This window comes from Apodemus sylvaticus, chromosome 2 (genome assembly GCF_947179515.1).
Source record: "Apodemus sylvaticus chromosome 2, mApoSyl1.1, whole genome shotgun sequence".
Taxonomy (NCBI): Eukaryota; Metazoa; Chordata; class Mammalia; order Rodentia; family Muridae; genus Apodemus; species Apodemus sylvaticus.
In genome coordinates, this window is record NC_067473.1 from 163,320,541 (window position 1) to 163,341,226 (window position 20,686).

At 48.5% G+C, this 20,686-nt stretch overlaps 1 protein-coding gene across 2 annotated transcripts in view; it reads left to right on the plus strand.

Moving 5' to 3' along the window:
- The window catches only part of Cracr2a (calcium release activated channel regulator 2A), a 107,849-nt gene extending 92,022 nt beyond the window's left edge, over positions 1–15,827 (plus strand). For both annotated transcript variants that reach the window (XM_052174943.1, XM_052174944.1), the window contains 3 exons: positions 6,963–7,064; positions 9,358–9,434; positions 10,919–15,827. In XM_052174943.1, the coding sequence (XP_052030903.1) occupies positions 6,963–7,064; positions 9,358–9,434; positions 10,919–11,003 (264 nt within the window). In that variant the 3' untranslated portion in view covers positions 11,004–15,827. The remainder of the gene's footprint in view (positions 1–6,962; positions 7,065–9,357; positions 9,435–10,918) is intronic.
- Positions 15,828–20,686: the final 4,859 nt, after the last annotated feature.

The following is a 20,686-nucleotide window of genomic DNA, read 5'->3' on the forward strand; positions in this document are numbered from 1 at the left end:
TGCTGGACCATGCTCTTCCTCAGCTGCCAGTCTGCATGTCTCCCGTTACCAAGAGAATTAAGGAATGGGATGTAAATAGATTTAAGAGTTTCTGAGACAGCTGCTTAATACAAAACATTTCTCAAAAATTCCTGTCCCTAAAACACTTACAAATGCGAAGAGCTCGATTTTGAAATGCCACGCCATTAGGTTGTCTCTTCACAGAACTAATCAAGGAGGCAAATGAACTTTGAAATTTGTGACATGATTCTTCTCCTCCTATCATCCTCATCCTCTTCCTCCTCCTCCCTTCTCCTCTGCCCTCCTCCTCCTCTCCCATGCTCCTCCCCTTCCTCCCCATCCACTCTATGTGATGTTGGCAGGACCAGAGGAAACTCTACTGATGATCTAGTCCAGTGGAGTTTTTAGACATCTGTTCTTGGAGCCTAGAGTCATGCTGACATTTCCTAGAAAGTAGGGCAGGTCAGGGAAAGGTTTGGGGCTCATAATTCAGGGCCCTACATTCTCCTTTCTCTAGTTCTATACATGGGAGGTCTGCATACAATGTTGTTAGTCAACAGGGGTTCCCTTGAAAATACTCAGCCGAGTATAATCCATTGTAGCCCATCACGTCTCAGGATGAAGAGACTGAGCTGGCAACTTCTCCAAGACCATCCTTACCCTAGCCTTGGACTTCTGCACACACCTATCCAAGTTGGGCGGTGAGCTGGGAAGTCCTAATGTCTGTACCGATGGCAGTGAGGGAGGCAACCATGGTACTGTGCTCTCTGCTGTCATTGGGGATGTCAATAGACCCTAGGGATCCCAGAGAAGCTGGGGTCTCTCCAGAGAAATAAGATCAGATTGATTCCGGTGAGCAGGAAGGAAACTTAGAAGGTATCAATGCAGACTTAGCATGTGGTGTCTGCATCTTCTTCACACAGCTGGGTGCTGGGTACTTGTGCGCCTCCCCCTGGTGGAAGGGGTTGTCAGCAGGCACCTCACAGGACCCTTGATGCAGCCATGGGCTTAGACGCCAGGCTGAGTGGTAAATTGTACATCACTAACTTGAGATCATCTAAGAGTCGGTAATGTGTAGTTTGAGGCTTGTCTTTTAAAACAAGTTTGACAGGAGGTGCTGACAAGCTCTAAAGGAACCCTGCGTGACCCAGCCTGAGCATTGGACTCACCTAAACAACACTGATGGCAAGGCCTTCCCTATAGACAGACCATTCCAGGGCCTGGAAATGCAAAAACCATGGGAGTCTCCTTGGGGTCTCACCGGGTGTTGGATGCAGGCATAGGGAATGAGATTTCAAATTTCTCCTAACTTCGCAGGGAGATCAGTGCTGCTATTACACCCTCAGAACAGCCGGGCTCTGAGTCATTTGCAGAGTACCCCAGACACTTCACCAAGACAGTGCTCCACACAGGCCATGCACCTGAGAGGCTGGCCTAGGAAAGGTATCCAGTTCCAAGGCTCAGGGTTCAGGGGCAAGTGTAGGAGTCTGTGCCAAATGGTTGATGGTGTGCTGAAGGCGTGGAAAAGAAGCATCACAGATATAATTATTCCCCCCATTCTTGAAAAGCGAAGTCATTCTGCCTTGGCAACCGGCAATCAGAGGTGTCAGGTGATAGATTAGAACTTGACACCTGATTTGATCTAAGGGGAACTGAAAAATAATAAGTACTTTATATTTGTGGAGAACCTTATTTTTTTTTTTTCAAAGAGCTCGGAGCACTTTGCCAGCTTCCTTGCCTGAGGAAGGAGGGCGGGGGGGGGGGGCATTAATAATAGTCATCAGGGCTTGAAGCCTTGTTATTAACTGAATGGTGGCCAGCTGTTCCCAGCGCCCCACCCCCACCCCACTCCAGTCCACCTGAGGCTGGGAGAACAAGGCCTTAAATTGCTGTGTTTGACATGAATAGAAAAGGTGTGGTCTGGAAGAGGCTATGCAGGAGGGACCCGGTGCGTGGGATAAGAGGCACAGCTCCCTGGAAAAGTTCTTACCCTCTGAGCTCAGCCACTTCCTCTCCCCTGACACTTGGGCCAACAATTGACTGAAGGACAGGACCCTGGACTACTGGCCCCATTCAAAAGCTTCAGTGCATAGCATTGAACTTCTAGGGGACCCAAGACAGAACAGCCACGTGCGAATGTGAGTATGTAAGGACCTGTCCAGCTTGAAGGAAATCAGATGTCACCTGAGAGACCAGATGGAGAATGACTCTCTGACTCTTACATTACGGCAAAGATATCTAAAGAAACAGTAGGTGAAGAAAACCTCGTTTAGTCCATAGTTCCGGAGGACCAAGGGCGTGGTGCCTGGGCTGGCTGTGCTCTGGCAGGACCCTCTTAGTTATAGTACACCGTGGTGGATGTCATCCTGGTGGAAGGCGGGGAGTCAGGACGGGACAAAGAGAAGTGGAAGGGCGTGGTTCCCTCTCTTAATGGCAACTCTCTTACAAGAACTAAATCAGGGCCAGGTCGTGGTGGTGCACACCTTTAATCGCAGCACCTGGGAGGCAGAGGCGGGTGGATCTCTGTGAGTTTGAGGCCAGCCTAGTCTACAGAGTGAGTTCAAACAAGGCTACACAGAGAAACCCTGTCTCAAAAAGATTAATAACACTGTCACCACCACCAACAACAACAACTAGCCAGGGACTCTCAAGAACTACCTCGCTCCCTGCTAAGAGACCTGAAACCTGCTGCTAGGTCCATTTCTCTCACCATCATCCTACCAAGAACAGAGAGAGTCCTTGGGGGTCAGTTTCAAACAAAGGGTAGGAGAGGCTGTGTGATGAGGCGGCTCTGTCCTCACCCTCCCAGCTCTCCCTGCACAAGAGAGAGCGGCTCCACGATGCCTGCAGGCCTTGTTCAAAATGTGCCTGAGCTTGGCCCAGCTGTAGCTGACTGGACTGTGAAACTCAGGGAGTCAAAGGCATCCCCACCCACTTGCTGCCTTGTCACCCCTGGGAGAATGGCCCTAATTCTTCCAATTCGGAGAAGAAACCAGTTGGGCATGCCACATGCCACATTAAGATGGTGACAAGCTAGACATCTGAAGATCCCAGAGAGTATGCACCAGGCAGAGGACACAGAAATGTGGGCCCGGTGTCTCCCAGGTCCAGGCTGTAAGTCTCCAATGTCTGTTCTGCTTATTGGGCTTCATATTTAATTTTTGCTCTTTAGTCATTCAGCTAGCACCATATAGTAAGGCCTATACATTATGGAAGTTAAAAAAAATGGATGGAAAGGTGAATCCATATAGATCAACATCTCTGGGCTTGACGAACAACACACACACACACAGACATGCACATAGATACACACACACACACACACACATACACAGACACACACACATAGACACACACAGACACACATGCATACACATAACACACACACACACACACACACACACACACACACACGCATGAGCATGCGCCTCACTTTGTAGAACAAAGAGAGGAAGGGACTCGTCCAAGAGCACCCACAGCTTGTGAGACACAGCTAGAACCCGGGGCTCAGGGCTCTGCCACCACATTCCGCTTCTCTCTTCACATGGCCCGTGCTACATCCGCTAATGCGTAGGTGCATTTGTCTCTTTTTGTCTTCTTGCTCCAGCCTCAAAGCAGAACAATTCTTCAACCGTAGAGGTTCTGGCCCACTTCTCTCTCCCTTCCTGGTTGCAAGTGAAATCTCAGCCTGTGATCTTTGTCCTTGGTGACAATGTACAGCAGGGAGCAAAAAATAGCAGTTTGATTTTTTCCCCCACATTCCAAGCCGAACTTGAAGTGCTGGCAGTTTAAAATGAACTATACAAATAAATCTTGTTTTGACTCATAGTCCGGGGAGGGGGTGTGGATAAATATGGAAACCCTCAAGATATAATTTTGCAGTCATTTTTTTCTTAGCATAACGGCATGCTTTAATGTGCTGAGAAAAAAAAAAATCTTTTCTGGCTCCAGAGAAATAGCATTCTCCCACCTAAGTGCTTCTTCATGCCTCCAGCAAACAGATAGTCACACATATACATTCACGCATGTGTGTACACACACACACACACACAGACACACCAACTCAGCCCAGCAGCTGCACACCCCAGGCTGAGTGACAGTCCTCCGCTGAGTTGACAGCTCTTATTCTGTAAAGCTAGAGGTGGATGATCTTACGTTTCAACAAATACATCTTCCATTGCAACTCAAATACAGAGAAAGGCAACTGTGGCAATCCAAAGCGTAGAGAGAGATTTCTTTTGTTAAAATGTTCTAGAACAGAGACTTTTTAGAAAGCCTCTTTTAAAGATCAGAGACTTAGCACTTCAGAGAATGGGAGCTTCTAGAGGAGTCACGCTGAGGGAAGGTAGCAGTGCCGGTCTCCTAAGGATCCGCTGTGCCTGGCCAATGAGCTAAGGCCTATCAAACTGCATATTCTGGGATTTCCAAGCATTAGCAACAGCAGAGGACGAGGTGGACATGCTCACCCAAATGTCCCAGGCTTAGCAGAGGTAGACATTTAACTTTCCAAAGGAGGTATCCTGCTGGAGATGTAACACAGTGGCAAAGTACTGCCCTTGCATAGGAAAGATCTGCCCATTCCATATCCAGCACCGAAATAATGATCCATTGGAAGGAAAGTGTTGCCACATCTGATAGGTAATCATGTGTCAATCTGTGACAAGAAGTAGGAAACAGGCAGAAAACCTAGTTAGAAATAAAGAAGGCATGAAACCTCAGGCAGGTAGTTCAGGAGTCAGGGAGGATCCCAAGCCTCCTGGTGACTCTGTGGGTGACGGGGCCAGGGTGATGAGGATTTGGTACAGTTGGCACGCCCTCTGGCTTTGTGTGGCCTCATTTATCTGGGAGCTGGGCCTTGTTCTCTGATTTCAGGGCAGCCCACAGTGGGAAAGCAAGCTATTCAGGGTGTTTGTGCAACTAGCAAGCAAAAGATGGAAATGGTATGCAGCTGGGTGCTTGGCTATTTTTCTGCTCTTTCCAGACTCTCCCCTTTCTCTATCTAGGAATGGCTCTCAAGGAAGTTTTCCCTTCTCCCCCAGAGCAGTGTGTTCCATTTGATCTGCAAAGGGCACAATATATCAGGCATGAGAAGTGGGCCCCACCCCACCCCGGCCTACTCAGACATTCAGTGTCAGTGGATTTCCCCTTTTCGAGGAAGAGAGTTGCAGCCATGACCCATTCCACTGACTAATAAAACCGGAGTTGGAATTCTGTCCCAAGATTCCAGCTCTGATGCTCATATTTTCAGAGTTTCCATGTCAAGAAAATCCCACAGACCTTAGTCATTCCTCACACATAAGTCTACAAATATATCTTTCTCATGTGCTCTAACAGCAAGTCTTTTGGCCGAGTTCCCTGCGTCCTCCTCTCTGCTTCCTTTTATGTGAAAAGCTCTTTGCCTAAGTGTTCTGCTGCCGGTGCAGTCACCGGATGGACTGAGGCATCCCACTAACTAACACTCCGCTAATAGGGATGCCCGCAGTCTGTATTTGCTGTTAACTGGGTTTCTTGCTTTGGAATAAGTGAGCAATGGTACGTACCATTTACTTACCAACTACCCATGCGATTTAATTTATTCTGCTAGGTCAAAAGACAGGAGACATCATTGTGAACATAAATTACTCTCTTCCCAGCGGGTGCCATTTTTAGAGCGTTCTATTTAGTAACATTCCGAGGAACAGAGTGTTCCTAGAAATGTGAATCTGGACAGAAAGGTCAGAGAGTGATGGACCCGTCTGCTGGGTGGCCTTCATCTCTCTTGCTTTGTGGCCAGATGTTCCACTGTAGCCCTCTGAGTCTGGTGTCCTCATTTAACAAACGAGAATGACTTTCTCCTAAGGAGCTGCAGTAAAAAAACGAATGTGTGGATTAAAGAAACATGGAGGATTTAATTTTAGAGGTAATTGCATTTAAACTTTGAAACAGGTGTTCTGATCAGACGGACTGTGGCCATGTGCCTGAGATGCGGAGACAAAGCAGTGAGGTGTTTTGGCAAAGCCATAACGTAGACTTCTAAGTGTCTGCTATTCCACAGCCCCTCTGTTTAGCAAAACGTTCAGCTCCAGCGAATAGCTATTCGTTACCAAATTATGATTAAAAGTCCCCTAATTAAGTATTTCACAAAGTAAAAATAACTTTCTTAAATGCAAATGCTATTATGCCCCATACTTACTGCATGGCTGTGAGTCCCAGGACTGTTGTTCTGTTGCTGAGTATATACATGTAGCACCCCCTTTTGCAGATAGGGCAGAGCCCCCAGGATATGACTGATGTCCTACAGCCACCATAAGCGATAACACGGTTGTCCCCTCACATCTCTTCTGGCCAGAGAAGTAAAGCCACCGCAGCACGTGGCTCTTCCTGAAGAGGGGCCTTCTTGAGAGTCCAAGTGACATAAGTCCCATGGCGCCTGCCCCCAATTAGGCTCAGAGCAGCCACTTACGGGGATCTTTGGCCCAGTCCCATGGCTTAGATTCAGATGTCCCCCTAGGGAGCTCACGTGTCACAGAAGCTCAAGATACCATTTCTCATCCAAGCAGCCAGAGAGCAGCTCCAACCTCCACTGACTGATATCTGAGGTGTGTTCTGGTTTGTTAGACGGTCTCTGGTCACTTAGCAAGGCTCTCAGTGGAACTGAAAGTCATGGGAGGAACCCCTTGGGGTCCACAGCCCTATCAGAGCATCCTTGCTGTCCATGGCCCTGCCAGCTCCTCCTCAGCATAGGTGGGAAATCAGTGTGCTTTCTATAAGAGCCAAAGAGGGTGATGGAAGGACTGTTGCATGGATGGGGATGGGGGCCGGGAGAAACAGAGATGGACTCCCTCGGGTGACGGGGATCTTACTCACCATTGCTGCGCTCACTCTCACACACGAGCCTGGATCTTTCTAGGCAGCCCTGTGAGCCTACTATCTGGCTTCGTCCAGGGAGGCTTCTCTCAGTGGAGGGATGATCTGTTCTGCAGGAAGCTGTGGGAGACCGAATTCCTGTGCTGTTGCTGGGCAATAAACTCGACAATGAGAAGGAGCGAGAAGTGCCCCGGGGTCTGGGAGAGCAACTGGCCAAGGTAAAAAGCGTGAGTTTGCATCTTTCTAGACAGGGCAGAGACACTCAGCATTCTGGAGTAAGCCCAAGAGCCTTGGTGGGAACTTGTGGAAGCCCTGTTGAGTGGAGGCAGTTGAGCAGAGGGGTGTCTGGGCATCTTGGGTCTGGGGCATGTGCAGCTGCATAGACAGGTAAAGATGTGGGATGGGGCTGCTTGGGGAGCCCCTGGCAGGAGAACTGTCCAAAGCCTCTTGTGTGGAGCCTGGGGTTCCAAGTCCTGAGAAAGCAGGAGAGTTCTCCTTCTAGTCTCGCTCTGATACAGGAATCCCACTCTCTGCATCTCCACTTGATCACCTCTGAGGACGAAAATCCTCGCCACCCACCAGGCAGCAGTGTGGACCTCTCTGCCACAGAATGTGTTTGGTAGATGAAGCCTCAAAACTAAGCACTGAAGAAAAACTCAAGAGAGGCTCTGGAAAGTCTGAAAAGCACCAGCCTTGGGGCCCATGAACAGGCCCAGCAGGGGTGGGGCAGGTGGGATAGTGGGGAGGTGCAGATCAGGGGGTGGGGCAGATCAAAACGGACCTCAGAGCCTGAGAGAGCACAGATGGTAAGAACCGAAGGAAAAGGATGATGAAGGCCTGACAGAGTAGGGTCACCAGGCACAATTCTGAAACCCAAATGCTTTGAATATAGGAGGGTTGTTTGTTTGTTTATCCCATGTAGCGGAAAATATGACTGGCACTGACATGAGGCTATTTATGGGCTTTATTTCACTTCTAGTGAATATCCAAATGTCCCCTTGAAGAAATATTAAGATATTTGATTATAGGGTGCTGTCACAGACCTACTGAGGATATTATGCAATATTTAGTATATATGTATATTACCCTCCTAAAATGAAAAACTTTGGATTTCCAAATGCATCTAGATAAAAACATTTCAGCGGAAGAATATAGTCTTAGAGCATCATCATTATCATCCAGTATTTTCCTTATGTTCTCTCTCCTTCATCTTTGATTCTATTTTTTTTATTATAACAAGGTCTCATAGCTCCAGCTGACCTTGACCTCTGATCTTTCTGCTGCTACCTTAGAAGGCTGGGTTTACAGATGTGTGAAGGCACAGATGTGTGAAGGCACAGATGTGTGAAGGCACAGATGTGTGAAGGCACAGATGTGTGAAGGCACAGATATGTGCCACCGTTCGCTATTTACACAGTGCTAGGGTCAAACTCAGGGCTTCATATTTACTAGGCAAGGAATCTATCAAATCTACCCCACTAGTCCATTTTTTTCAATTGATAAAAAAACAAATGTGGAAACAGCCATTGAGTGGTTCATTCCAAGTGTGTCAGTGGTAGGGCGAGCACTCGAAGCTGGGAGGCAAGTCATGTCTTCCGGGTCAAGGGAGGCAAGTTGTGTCTTCCAGGTCAAGGTTCTGGGCATTTCTTTTTACACTTCCATCCTTGAAGTGGCTCCTCTTATGCCCTCCTCCAGAGTCAGGGTTGGACAGAAAGAAGACGGTAAGGTGTAGAGCCTGTGGGGTCAGGCTTCTGGGTGTGGATGAAGACAGCTGAGTTGGAAGCTGCTCTTTCCAAAGCCTCCTGAGCTGCAGTCTTCAGCGTGCACTCTCAGCCAGCCCTGGTCACCGTAGACATCAACCCCCAAAGAGTGTCCAGACCAGAGCTTGATTCCATTAACACTGTTACCTTGAGTAAGCAACTTATTAATGGAGGTGATCAATGGCCCTGGAGTCCTTGGCCAAGAGCTCCCATGTCCCAGCACCACCTCTGCCTGACAAGTGAGGAGTTGCCCCATAACCCTGTGCTCACAGCTGGGCTGACAGAGTACAATCTTACTGGAGCCCCAAGACATCTGCCCAAGGTCCACAGTGTCCAGTCACAGCGGCTTTAGGGGAGCCCTGCTGTTTGTTAAGTGCCAGACCAGAGCGGACCTGCTACACTGCCTCTCTCCACTCAGTTTCCCTGCCTGGAGAGTGGGAGCAGTGCTGCCTACCCTGGCCTTTCTACCTCCTTCAGAGGCTGGTGTGAACCTGAAATAAGCAAGTACATTCTTGACAGAGCTTCAAGAGCATGTAACATCCAAGACCACGCGAGGTGGCTGTACCAGTGTTTCAGCTTGGATCGCTCCGTAGAGACTAGCGTCCATTAGAGTCCTAAGGAGGAAGAAACCAGCGTGGCCAGGAGAGGAGCTGAAGGCTATAGGCTGGAACAGATGGCTTCTCCTCAGCTTCCTCTGGTTCCCCAGCTCTTCCGTTTACCCCCACGTACCCTCTCTGCTCTATGATTCCAGGAGGACAATTTGATCTTCTATGAATGCAGCGCCTATTCGGGTCACAACACCCAAGAGTCCCTGCTCCACCTGGCCAGGTAGGGAGGCCATTCGATGAGTGAGTCCTGCTGAGCGCATGAGCAGTCAGCCAGTGATGCCCACCCACCAGCCCCAGCCCCCGTTCAAACCACATAGGGGCCTCTGGCCTTCCTGAGCCCCCTGAGTGCAGAGGCAGAACTAGGGCTGTATAGGGGAGGCTTGGGGCCAAAGCCAGCCTTCTGAAACAGTAGTTGGGGGAGGAAAAGCAGCCCTTCCTGTTGCCTCTACTGCAGTCCCCTTCCATCTCAGAGGCTGCCATTTGCCCAGAAGATGTGCCTTCGACGTGTCCTGTCAGAAGTTGTTTTGGGGGGAGAGCTTGCAAGGGCAGAGGGTGGATGGATGTGAAGGGATGGGGAGATGAGCAGGATTGGGGTGCATGGTGTGAAATTCGCAAAGAATCAATCAAACAGTTTAAAAAAAATTCAAAAAGACAAAGTTCCCCTTAGCCCTGACTGATATCACAGTGGGATTAGTTGAAGGCCAGCGTGGGAATAAGTGGAGTTTATAAATGTGGGCTCTTGGGGTGGAGAGTGACAAACCAGGGACAAGTGGGGCCTAGAGGGAGGGAGCCCGCAGGGCAGCCACACAAAGGCACGAGCAGTGCTGAAAGGACCAGTCACATAGACTTGGTCCCCAAGAGCCTGCCTACACAAAACTTAGGCAAACCAAACCACACCAGGAGCCTTTAGAATACTCAAGCTTCTGTCCACCCCTCCATCCAGCAAGTACTGAAAGGTGCCCATGTTACACCCAGCACTCACACTGCGCCATCTGAAAATACTTGGCTTTGAGCAATTAAGACTCAAGAACAAGTCTTTTATATATTTGTCTATGGGTTATGTCATATGCTGAGGGGGAAAGTTCTAGACCATTCTCTGACCGTTGGCTTGCTGACAACATTGAGAATGTAAGAAAATCAATCATGCCTTCCCTGCCTGCTAACATATTGTGACCGTCAAAGGGGACACAGAAGGAGAAAGTGTTTGGGAAGCACAGAGCAGGGGCAGAGACTTCCTGTTTCTGTCACACCTCCTCCCCACCCCCTCCACCCCCGCCATCTTCTATGTTTAACCTGGAGCTGTGGCCACAGGCACCGTCCTTCTGCAGAGCTGACAACCAGTCAGGAACATGTGCTGAGCTTCAGATATGTGCTGGTCACAGTGGTGGCTACAGAGTCACCAGGATAAAGACACAGTCCTTAAGCAAATGCATGTGACCCTGAATGACACAGTCACCGAGAGAGGGACCAGAGTGCTATTGGGCACCGAGGTTTGCCAAGATGGTGTAGGGTAGCTTCCCAGCAGAGGTGTCTCCAAGAGTCCCTGGTGACGGAGCTGTCTGTCCTCACAATTAGTCATGCATCTGTTGTCAGGGTAGGACATTAAACACTGGTGCTCAGGGGAGAGCTGCTGGTCCCGGGGCAAGGTCCCAACTTAGCCATTTCTCTGCTTGTCTTCTTTTCCCCTCATCCCCCACTGTCCAGGTTACTCAAGGAGCAAGAGGACACAGTGAGGAGGGACACCATCCAGGTTGGACCCCCTGCCAAGAAGAAATCCTGTTGTGGCTGACAGGAGCCTCACACCCCCAGCCAGCCTGCCGATACCACGATACCACGGTCGCCTTCAGCCAGCAGTCCTTCAGAGCCCAAGGTCGCGTGGCTGCCTGAATCAGCACTTGGGCTCCTACGCAGCAGCACCTGCCAAGGCCCACTCTGGCTTGCCCTTGTTGGTGGCTTGCCTCCCCTATCGGAAGGAAACACCTGCAGCCAGGAAGGCTGCTTTTTCTGTACCTTGAAATCTGCTCCCCCTTCTCTTCTACACCCCAATACCCACTCCTTCTCCACCCCACCCCTTCTCCAATGTGGTTTTCTGAAAGAAAGGAGCAGATGGGCTTTTCCAGAAAAGTCACCACGTGCCTTCTCCACCTCCCTTCTCCTCTCTCCATGCCCTCGGGAGGCTCAGCACTGTGGTTGCCATGGCAACTGTGCAGGGGCAACTTGCTGCTTCTTGAAGGCCACAGATGTGCCATTTGGGCGACACTGGGGTGGCCTGTCTTGCTTTGGCCCCTGCTCTCCAGAAACCAGAGAGCTGCTCTTGGCACACAGGTCATGGACTGTGAGACACTCAAGTGTCTGCTCCAGTTCTGAGGCTCTCTGATTCTCCCTGAGTTCCTGAATCACAATCCTCACAAGCTTCTCCCAGCTAACACTGTACTCACTGGATCTGAGCCTGTGGGTCTCTGCAGTGTGCTTCCTAATGACCCAGCAGCCCTGGCTCCGGAGCGAACTGTGGCTGTCAGCTCCATTCCTGGCATTGCACAGCATACATACTTCCTACATAACTTTGAAAAAGAAAACCAAAACAGGAAGTCATCGATGACTAAAGACAGTGGCCATTTCTGAAGGGTCTAAATTAGATGTATGTTGCACATAAAAACCATTTTCTGAGGGTTTCTCCAAGTACCTCTCTATAAAATCACATCTGATGATTGACAGGGTAGATTGACAGGCGGGTATGTGCAGGGGAGTGGCATCCAACACTAGGTCTGTAATTATTCCCTTCATTTATTTCATTTTCCTTTATCCCAGAAGACTATACTGATTTTTAAAATGTAGCTGTGATAGCGACATTTTGCAGGTGCTTGAGAAGTGAGCTGCCTCTAGCTGCTGACGTCAGCAGAGGGCGCTAGGCTTCAGGGAATGACCTGAACCCTGCAAGGGTCAGCACAAAATGTCTGGGTGCTAGAAAATATATCCTTACCCTAGATGGAAGGTAGGATAGAAAGATCACAAAGGCTGCTTTTCACAAGTGATTGACATTCTGCTGACACTGTCTTCTCTTCTTCAGCCCAAGAGCCAGGCACCAGCCCGAGGGAAGGTAGGTGACCCACACCCAACAAGTGAGGCTCCCTAAGAGGATAGAGTGCAAAGGACCAGCTCCATTGGCCAAATGAGCAAGGAGAAACATCAAGCTAGAGTTCCTAGGCATGTTGTACAGCGTCCTCCCCAGACCCTTGAGGAACAAGAGTCCCACAGTCATCAGGCACATGCCTAATTGCTTTTGGAAGGCTTTTCTCTTTTTCTGATGTAATATTTGCAGGGACCAAAGAGCCAGTGGCAAATGCTTAACAGAACACATATCCAAGTGCCCTGAGAAGGTCTGTGACCGCCACAGGCTGGCTTCCACCCCACACCCCATCAGTTAAAGATGGGGTGAGTTGTTTGATGGTTGGCAGTTCTCTTCTTGGATACATAGGATGACTTATGGTGATTCTGATGACATACTCATTTTCCTTCACAAATGAAGGAAAGGCCTGGTTTCATTGGTAGCATGAAGTCATCTGAGCTGGCCCCAGACTTCAGGCTCAGATCTTTCCCTAGGGGAAGGGCAATGGTGGTAGTTTTAGTTGTGTGTTGGAGCAGGCAGAAGGGGCATGGGAGCCACTCAGAAGTTGTGCTCACTCTGTGTGTGTGGAAGGCAGGTACAAGGTAGGGTGGCCATGAACAGTGTGGCCAGCTCCTCTGTTTCTGACTGAACAGAGATGGAGCTGGAAGACATAGAGCAAGCAGACTCTACTGGGATCCTCTGGGCCCCCAGATGCCTTAATACCAGCACTATGTCCAAACTAAGGATCTCATTCTTACTCATAAATAAAGTGCCTTGTAGGGTTTGCAGGAGAGAAGGAGAACACAGTCCTAAGCCTCTGGACATGTGACAAGTTCCATGATTCTTTAGAGGCCTATGAATAGAAGGAGCAGGGACAGGGAGTTCTTAGGGACAGAGAGACCTCAGTTGTCCCCACCCCTACTTTTTTAGCCTCACTATTAAAAGAGTGATACAGGCTTCGGAGGGGCTCTGAGGAGTCCCCTGTTCCCAGCTCTCAGCTTCTCCTTCCCGACTCTTTTAAAGATGCTGTGTGCATCTGAGCCTCTCTCGGGGTCATGCCTCCTGGTCCAGAGGCTGACAGAGTGCTAGAAGAGCCTTCGCCTCCATCCTGTTTGTAGCCCCGCTGATTAGCCACCTTTCTTGCTCATCTATCTTAGACTGAGAGTTTCCATGTCTTCCTCACATGCAGCTCAAGAGTTTCATGCAATGGCCACGAAGAACTCAGTGCAGTACCCAGTACTCCACAGTACCCTCTGGTAGGTACCCAGTACTTCACAGTACCCTTCCGTAGGTGCCAGGGCCTGGTTTCATTGGTAGCATGGAGTCACAGCCTGACCCATTCTCCAGTCGTCTGCCCGGAATGGGCACTCTTACTGGAACCGGCTCATTTGGACATCTCTCTGTTCAGCCCGTTGGCTGGGTTCCGAGTCAGAGCTGACCTTACTCCCGGCCTTGCTGTCATTTGTCCCCATGGACTCCCAGGAGTCCTGGGTTTCCTGCCAGGGCCTGTGTTCCAGCGGTGGCCCTTGCCGATTCCAGGCCCCAGTCTGTGCCTCTTCCCCACCGCCATTCTCCAGGACGGGGGCAGCAGCTGAGACCTGGGGCCAGTCCATGGCTGTCTAGCTATGAGTGACTTTGGCTCAGGACAGTCCCACAGCTCCCTCACTCTCTTGCCCTTAGCTGACCCAGGATGCTTTGTGTCTGCTGCCACCCACAACCCTAGGTTGCCAAGTCAGGAAATTCTACACCAAACCAGTATCCCAGGTGTTTCATTCCTGCTTAGGGTTTGATTCCTTCAGCCTCTCTGGGATGTTTCATGTTTCCCTGTGACTGACTCTCTCTCTCTCTCTCTCTCTCTCTCTCTCTCTCTCTCTCTCTCTCTCTCTCTCTCTCTCTCCCTCTCTCCTTTCCCCTTCTTTAGTCTCTCTGTCCCATTCTTCACCTAATTCTGGGCTCCCTACTCTCTTCAGGAAACCATTTAATCATATGAATGAACTTTGCCACATGGCTCTACTGTCTCTACAGTGAGCAGCGCCCCAAGGGTTTCAACCCAGTCTGACTAAGGTGCTAACAAGAGTATCAGCTCTAGGCTCTCACTTTCTTTATCAAAAAACTCTATGAAAGGTAGTGCTTCCGGTCCAACAAATGAGTCGACAGTGGTAGGATTTTAAGCTCCTGTATAGGGGATATAGCGGTCAAATATTTGAGACCAAGCTGCCTTTACCCCTGCTACTCTCAGAGATCTGTTTGCTTCATGTATTGAGTGCCCCACTGCTAGGTTCAAATATGTTCAAACCATGACATCTTCAGGATACAGTGGCATCCTTTGTAACAGTAACAAACATTTGTCTTCAAGCCTATTTCCTGGTCCCTCTTTTATTTTCTGTCTACATGGTGTATAATTTTTTGTCACCTTCCAATCTCTGTATCTTTAAAGTGAGTCACTGGTACACACGATATAGTTGGCAGGTTTTTTAAAATCTTTTTTCCAGTATTTTTTTATTGGAAATTTTTGTTGCATTTAATCTGAATGATAAGAAAAGGTTATGTCTGCCACTTTGCTGTTTCCTTCTATGTAATATATATTCTATTCCTTTGTTTTTCCATCCCTACCTTCTTTTCTATTAAATAGGTATTTTCTGGCTCATCATTTAATTATCTTATCTGCTTTATTTTAAATATATATCCTTTTGGTACTTGTAATGAGGGTTACCATGAACATTTCAATTTATAATAATATATTTAGATCAAGAATAACTTAATTTTAATAAGAATCAACTTAATTTTGATTCTATATGCCTCTATCATATATATATATATATATATATATATATATATTCAACAGTTATATCTTCATATACCCTGAACCTCTTATGTAGATTTATAATTTTTATTTTATGCATTCATCCTTTAGTTTGACCTTTAAAGGGAATTATCAGTGGTCAAAATGCAGAGAATAAATGTCAATGGAGTATACTCATCTATAAATGGGATGTTTATATTTCACCCTAGCCTCCCACCCCCACTCCCAAACCCAGGGACTGTCACAGAAGAGGATGATAAGATTGTAAGAGCCAGAGGTTGAGGGGGGCTGGGCCAAAGCAGCATCTTCTGAACATGGCAGGTCCCCTGCGCTCATGAATTCACAGCTGCTGTGGTTGCCTGTACAAGACCTGCACAAGATCAAGCCAGTCAGCATCCTGGCATAGAGCCAAATGTGCTCATGAGCCCCTGCCCTCAGCTGAGGGGCTACTGATGGCTTCTAGGGAGGGAGAATCCATTTTCCTTAAGAATGTGGCCCCCCCGGGGCGGGGGGTCAACCATTTTCCAGTGGATGGCCCTATGTTCATAGGTACGTGGAGAGCACCAACTGAACTCTGTTGTGTTAGAAACACAAGAGGACGAGAAATTGGGAGAGAGTATTGAGTGGGAGGAGCTGGGGGAGAAATGGGAGTGAATGTGATCAGAAATATATGTATGAAATTATCAAATAAAGTATTTATTGCAAAGGAGTTATAATTAAAATGCACTTGTATTCTCTTTCATATTTAAGTGTATAATTCTGTGGTGTGTTTTATTACCTCATGTTTGTTCTTATTCTCTGGTTCTCTCATGGTCACCTGAAGAACTCCCTCAGTGCCTCTCAGAAGGACACACCTACCAGAATGAAATGCTTTCAGTTTCTATTGATCTGGAAGGATCTGAGTTTACCCTTAGGTTGGAAGTATCATTTTGGACACAGAGAATCTTTAACTGACTTCCTTTTCTCACCCAGAACCGTGGCTCTGCCATCCCACTGCCTCTAGCACCCATGGGTTCTGGTCTAAAATTAGCTCAGTCTCATTGAGGATCCCTTGTGCCAGGTGTCTGTCTCTTTTCTCTCTGTGCTTTCAGAGTGCGTTGTCTCTTGTGGCTGGATTTACATGTTGCACCACAGGCCTTTTCCAGTGCATCCTGCCTACGCGCTGGTGACCTTCTTGGATGATGGCTAAGTTGATGGTTTTCATGGTTTGATGGTTTGAGAAGATGTTTGCCATTGCTTCTTCATATGCCTTCTCCGAACTTCCATTATGCATAGTTGGCATTCTTGATAGTTCTGTAGGTCTTTGAAGTCCCATTTATTTCTCTTCATCCCATTTTCTCTGTGTTCCTCAGTCTGGAGAACCCCAATTGGCCTGTCTTCAAAATCACCGGTTCTTTCTTCTGCCTGATCAAATACAGATCATAGGTACATTTTTATGATCATTATTGTATTTTATGGCCCCAGAACGTCCGTGTCATTCCTTGTTAGGATCCCTCTGTCTTGGTTGATTTCTATTACTAGGAAAGGTATGACGTACTCTTTCTGCTGGTTCTTCAGGCGTGGCTTCCTCCAAGTCATTTGGGCATATTAAGAAATGGCTTACATTTAGAATGGAAAGATGGCGCACCTGCCGCAAAAGCCTAATGACCTTAGCTCAAGCCCAGGAACCCATGCTGGAAGGCGAGACCTGGCTCCTGGAAGTTATCTTTTGACTTCCATATATGCGTGTAGCAATTGTGCACTCTACACACACACACACACACACACACACACACACCACTGATGATAATAATATTGTTTAAAAATAGCTTAGATTTAAAGTCCCAAATCTGCTCTGTGTGCAAATAAAATCTCTTCCTTCCCTCACAGTGAGTGCACATAGTACAGTAGGAATCTGGTCTCCTTGTCAGCTCCTCCCTGGAGTCTCTCCTCCCTTTTGCTCTGAACAAGTGAAGATAGCATTTAGACATTTGATATTCTGCCCTCCAACTGAGCTCCCAGAAGCCCTTGGTGAGATGAGCTCCTCAAGGATGTTTTCAGTCCCTTGGGTAGAAGAAGGGATGCTGGCCTCGTATCTCCATTGGCATCAGAGACCGTGCCAAACTCTGCTGGGAGAAGACAAGTGTAGGAAGGTTGAAAATCAGGTCTGCAATTCAAAAAATAAAAGGTAGCTTCCTGAAAAACAATGAAAGCAGAGTCTACAAGCAGGAGTCTAAGTCCTAGGTGGCTGCGGGTTGGAATCAAACCCTCTGTTTGGCTTCCAGGTCTGCCCCTGCCCCTGGGAGCACGATACTGCTCCTCTCTTCATGCTCAGGCGGATTCACAGCATTTGACTCTTATCAATTAACCCTTGGATAGATGTGAGGATGCAAGAGCTGTCTGAATCTCCAGCACTCCTACCTTGCTACTTCTGTTGGTGTTTCTATTAGAGGACATATTCATTACCAGTAACAGCCACACTGAAGAACCTTCCACATGATTCATTTGTGCCAATTTAATCAAAATGTCCTACTTAGGAGAACATTGCTGAGAATGTTGGGATTTGGGGAAACCATATGGTGTTTGGCAGAGGACCTGAAATCAATGTGGAAACTGGAGAGCACAGGTGAGGTGGGGCCATTTATCATCCTGGCTGAATCAGGTCCAAAAACCGACCCTTGTTCCTAGCTGGGACTTCATCAAGGCTATGGCTCAGATCCAAGAGGGTTATGTGCAGGCACTTGTCATGGTACCAGGAAGCTCTTCTCCCTACAAATGAGGACTCTGAGGACCAGCGAGACCTGTACCATCATGATGAATTATGGCTAGGTCCATCTGACCTATAAAAACTACAACTTGTAAAAACCCTGCACTACTAAGCAAAAATACCCGAAGACTACAGACAGGGCAATAGGATTGTTACTTTTAATATGGAATCAAGAATTGAAATACATGGGCATGAGATTCAGGCTACTATGGGCTTCATCATGGATTTTTGGAAATGTGGCTATGGAAATACGATTCATTAATCAGGTACCCTAGGCCAGGGACAGTGTTGGGCTGTATTTCAATGCCACCTTCATGGACTGTCCCAGCCCCTCTGTAATGATGCCAGTCAAACGGCTAGCCGTTTGTGTGTGCCAGTGTGTGTGAAGCTCATTCACACCCCGACCACAGGACTCTAGAGAGTGACAGACAGGGGACTGAGGTCCCAAGGGCAGGTCTATCCAGCTTCACAGTCTCGGCTTGGGCTATGCAAGCTTTTAAGAGCAATGCATCCTTTCTTTAGAATAAGCCCCATTCCTGGGGGAGCTGCTGCTGTGCTGGGGGCCCGGGTCCGACAGAGGAGCTCCTTCTGCCTTTAAATGCTGACTTTAAGTGCTGGGGTGCATTCCAGCTGCTGCCACGTGATTGCCTTTCAGACAATGTGATGCCCACCAGAGTGCTCCAGCTTATTCCCGCAGCCACCCCAGCTGCTAGTGGCAATCCATTACCCCTGGGCAGCCCAACAGCTCAATTGACTTGGGCTCAATGCCCTGTGCATAGCAGATGCTTCCCTGCCCGGCTCTCCTTTGTCCCCTAGTATGAACCAGTCCTTCCTGCCCCACTGTGCTCATCCTGAAAGCTTTCTCTAGCTCCCAAAGGCCCACTCAGGATAAGGCCCCGCATACAAATTATGTGGTCCCTCTCACCCGCTGTGGGCAAGGAGGAAGGGCAAGTGAAGAGTGAGGGGAAAAGCCAAGTCACCAAATGGCAACTTGAAGCTATTACATTAGCAGGGGCCGGAGCGTGGCAGGATAGAGAGTGGGGGAAACACACTTCTAGATCCCTAAGAGAAGTGGGGGGGGGGCGTTCACAGGTAAAAGCACCTCCCATTACTTCTTGAAGAATCAATTAAATCATGTTTCTTCAAGCTCTGAACTTTTATCTAAGCATGCAATGTTTCTTTCTGCTGTACTTTGAAGCCATGCTGGCCTGGCATCATAAATTGCAAGGTGTCCCCAGCAGAGACCTGTGTTTACCAGGGTGTGGTACAAAATAGATTCTGGGTGGGTGGATGGACCAGAAAATACTTCATACAGCCTACTCCAAAATGACCCACCTTCATACACACGGTTTATAGAACACCTTCACCCTGGGGGGTTGAGAAAGTTCTAGAAATGGAGAATGGGAATAGCTCCACGTGATATTATAAATGTACTTAAAAGTATTGAATTATACATTTTAAAATGGTTTAAACTGTAAATGTTGTGCCCATTGTCACCACAATTTAAGAAAGGCCATTTTTAGAAGCATTTGGCTCTGTGTGAAGAAAGGATTGATTTTCTCCCATCTGTAAGTGAAGCCCAAGTGTTCTTATAGTTGGTTTTGGGGTAGATGAGGAGCCCATGGAGTGCTGAGGAAAATGAGCACTTTCTGCTTTAGGAGTTCTAAGATGCACAAGGGGAAGAAATCCCTAAAATGCACAAGGAACGTGCCATGCCCAGACCACTGTAGCGCCCACAGTCTTCCCACCCCTCAGACCTTTTCCACTACCTGGACCCCCACACCTCCCTGGACCCTGCGGAGGAAGGCCCTGGGGCTGTAGGCACGCATGTTATCCAAGCATTTGTGCTTTTTATCCAAGATTGTGCATTTGCCTCCTCCATTTTAGGGTAAGTCCCCCAACAGGGGTATCTATGGGCCCCTGTACCCTGTATGCCAACAGGAGGGTCTATGGGCCTCAGAGAAGATACAAGAGAGCGTGTCGAGTAACAGAACAGACAACCGAAGGGAGTCTCATTGCTCCTGGAAGTCTACTGCTCCACCCACAGCAGAAATGCATTCAGAAGCACTCAGGAAGGCCTGAGCATTACAGAGACTTGCACTGAAACCACTGCTGGCAAAGAAAGGCTGGAGAGGGAGAGGGGAGCTCGTACTCCAGGGGCACAGGCAGCCTCTGCCATTAGGCTTGCTCTGAGCAACTCCAGAGGTTGAGTTAGAGTCCGGAAACAGAGCATATGGCTGAAACATCTCCCAGGGGAATGGACCTCACCGAGCACTGAGCACCCATGGAGTAAGCACTCCTGGCCCTCTGCTCCTAGGAATAGGAGCAGTGGGAAGAACGAAGCCCAAGGCTCACACCCCTGCTCTACCCATCCTGACATCTGATGGAGGAGGAAAAGGCTGCACCCACTTCCCTATCAGCCTGGTCCTCTCCTTCCATCCTCTGTCCCCTCCATCCTGTGGGTCTCATCTCACAGAGGGAAGCACCTGGCCTGAGTGTCTCCCCAGAGAGCTCTACAGCTTGCCTGGTGTGGGCAGGGGTGCTGAATCCCCCACCGGGGCCCTGCCAGCCTCTCTATTGTAGCAAGTGGAATTACCAGCTTCACACCATGGGTCTATTTAAATCAGCCTTTCACATCTGATGGATTTAAAAATATGCTAGAAGTTGGCGTCTTGCATGCAGACACACACACACACACACACACACACAAACAAGCAAAGGAGGCCTTTCTCCTTCCTCTTTGCCCTCTCAATCGCACCTCTTCCCTTCCCCAACTCGCAACATCCCAAAGCAGTTTCCATTCCTGAGATCTACGTC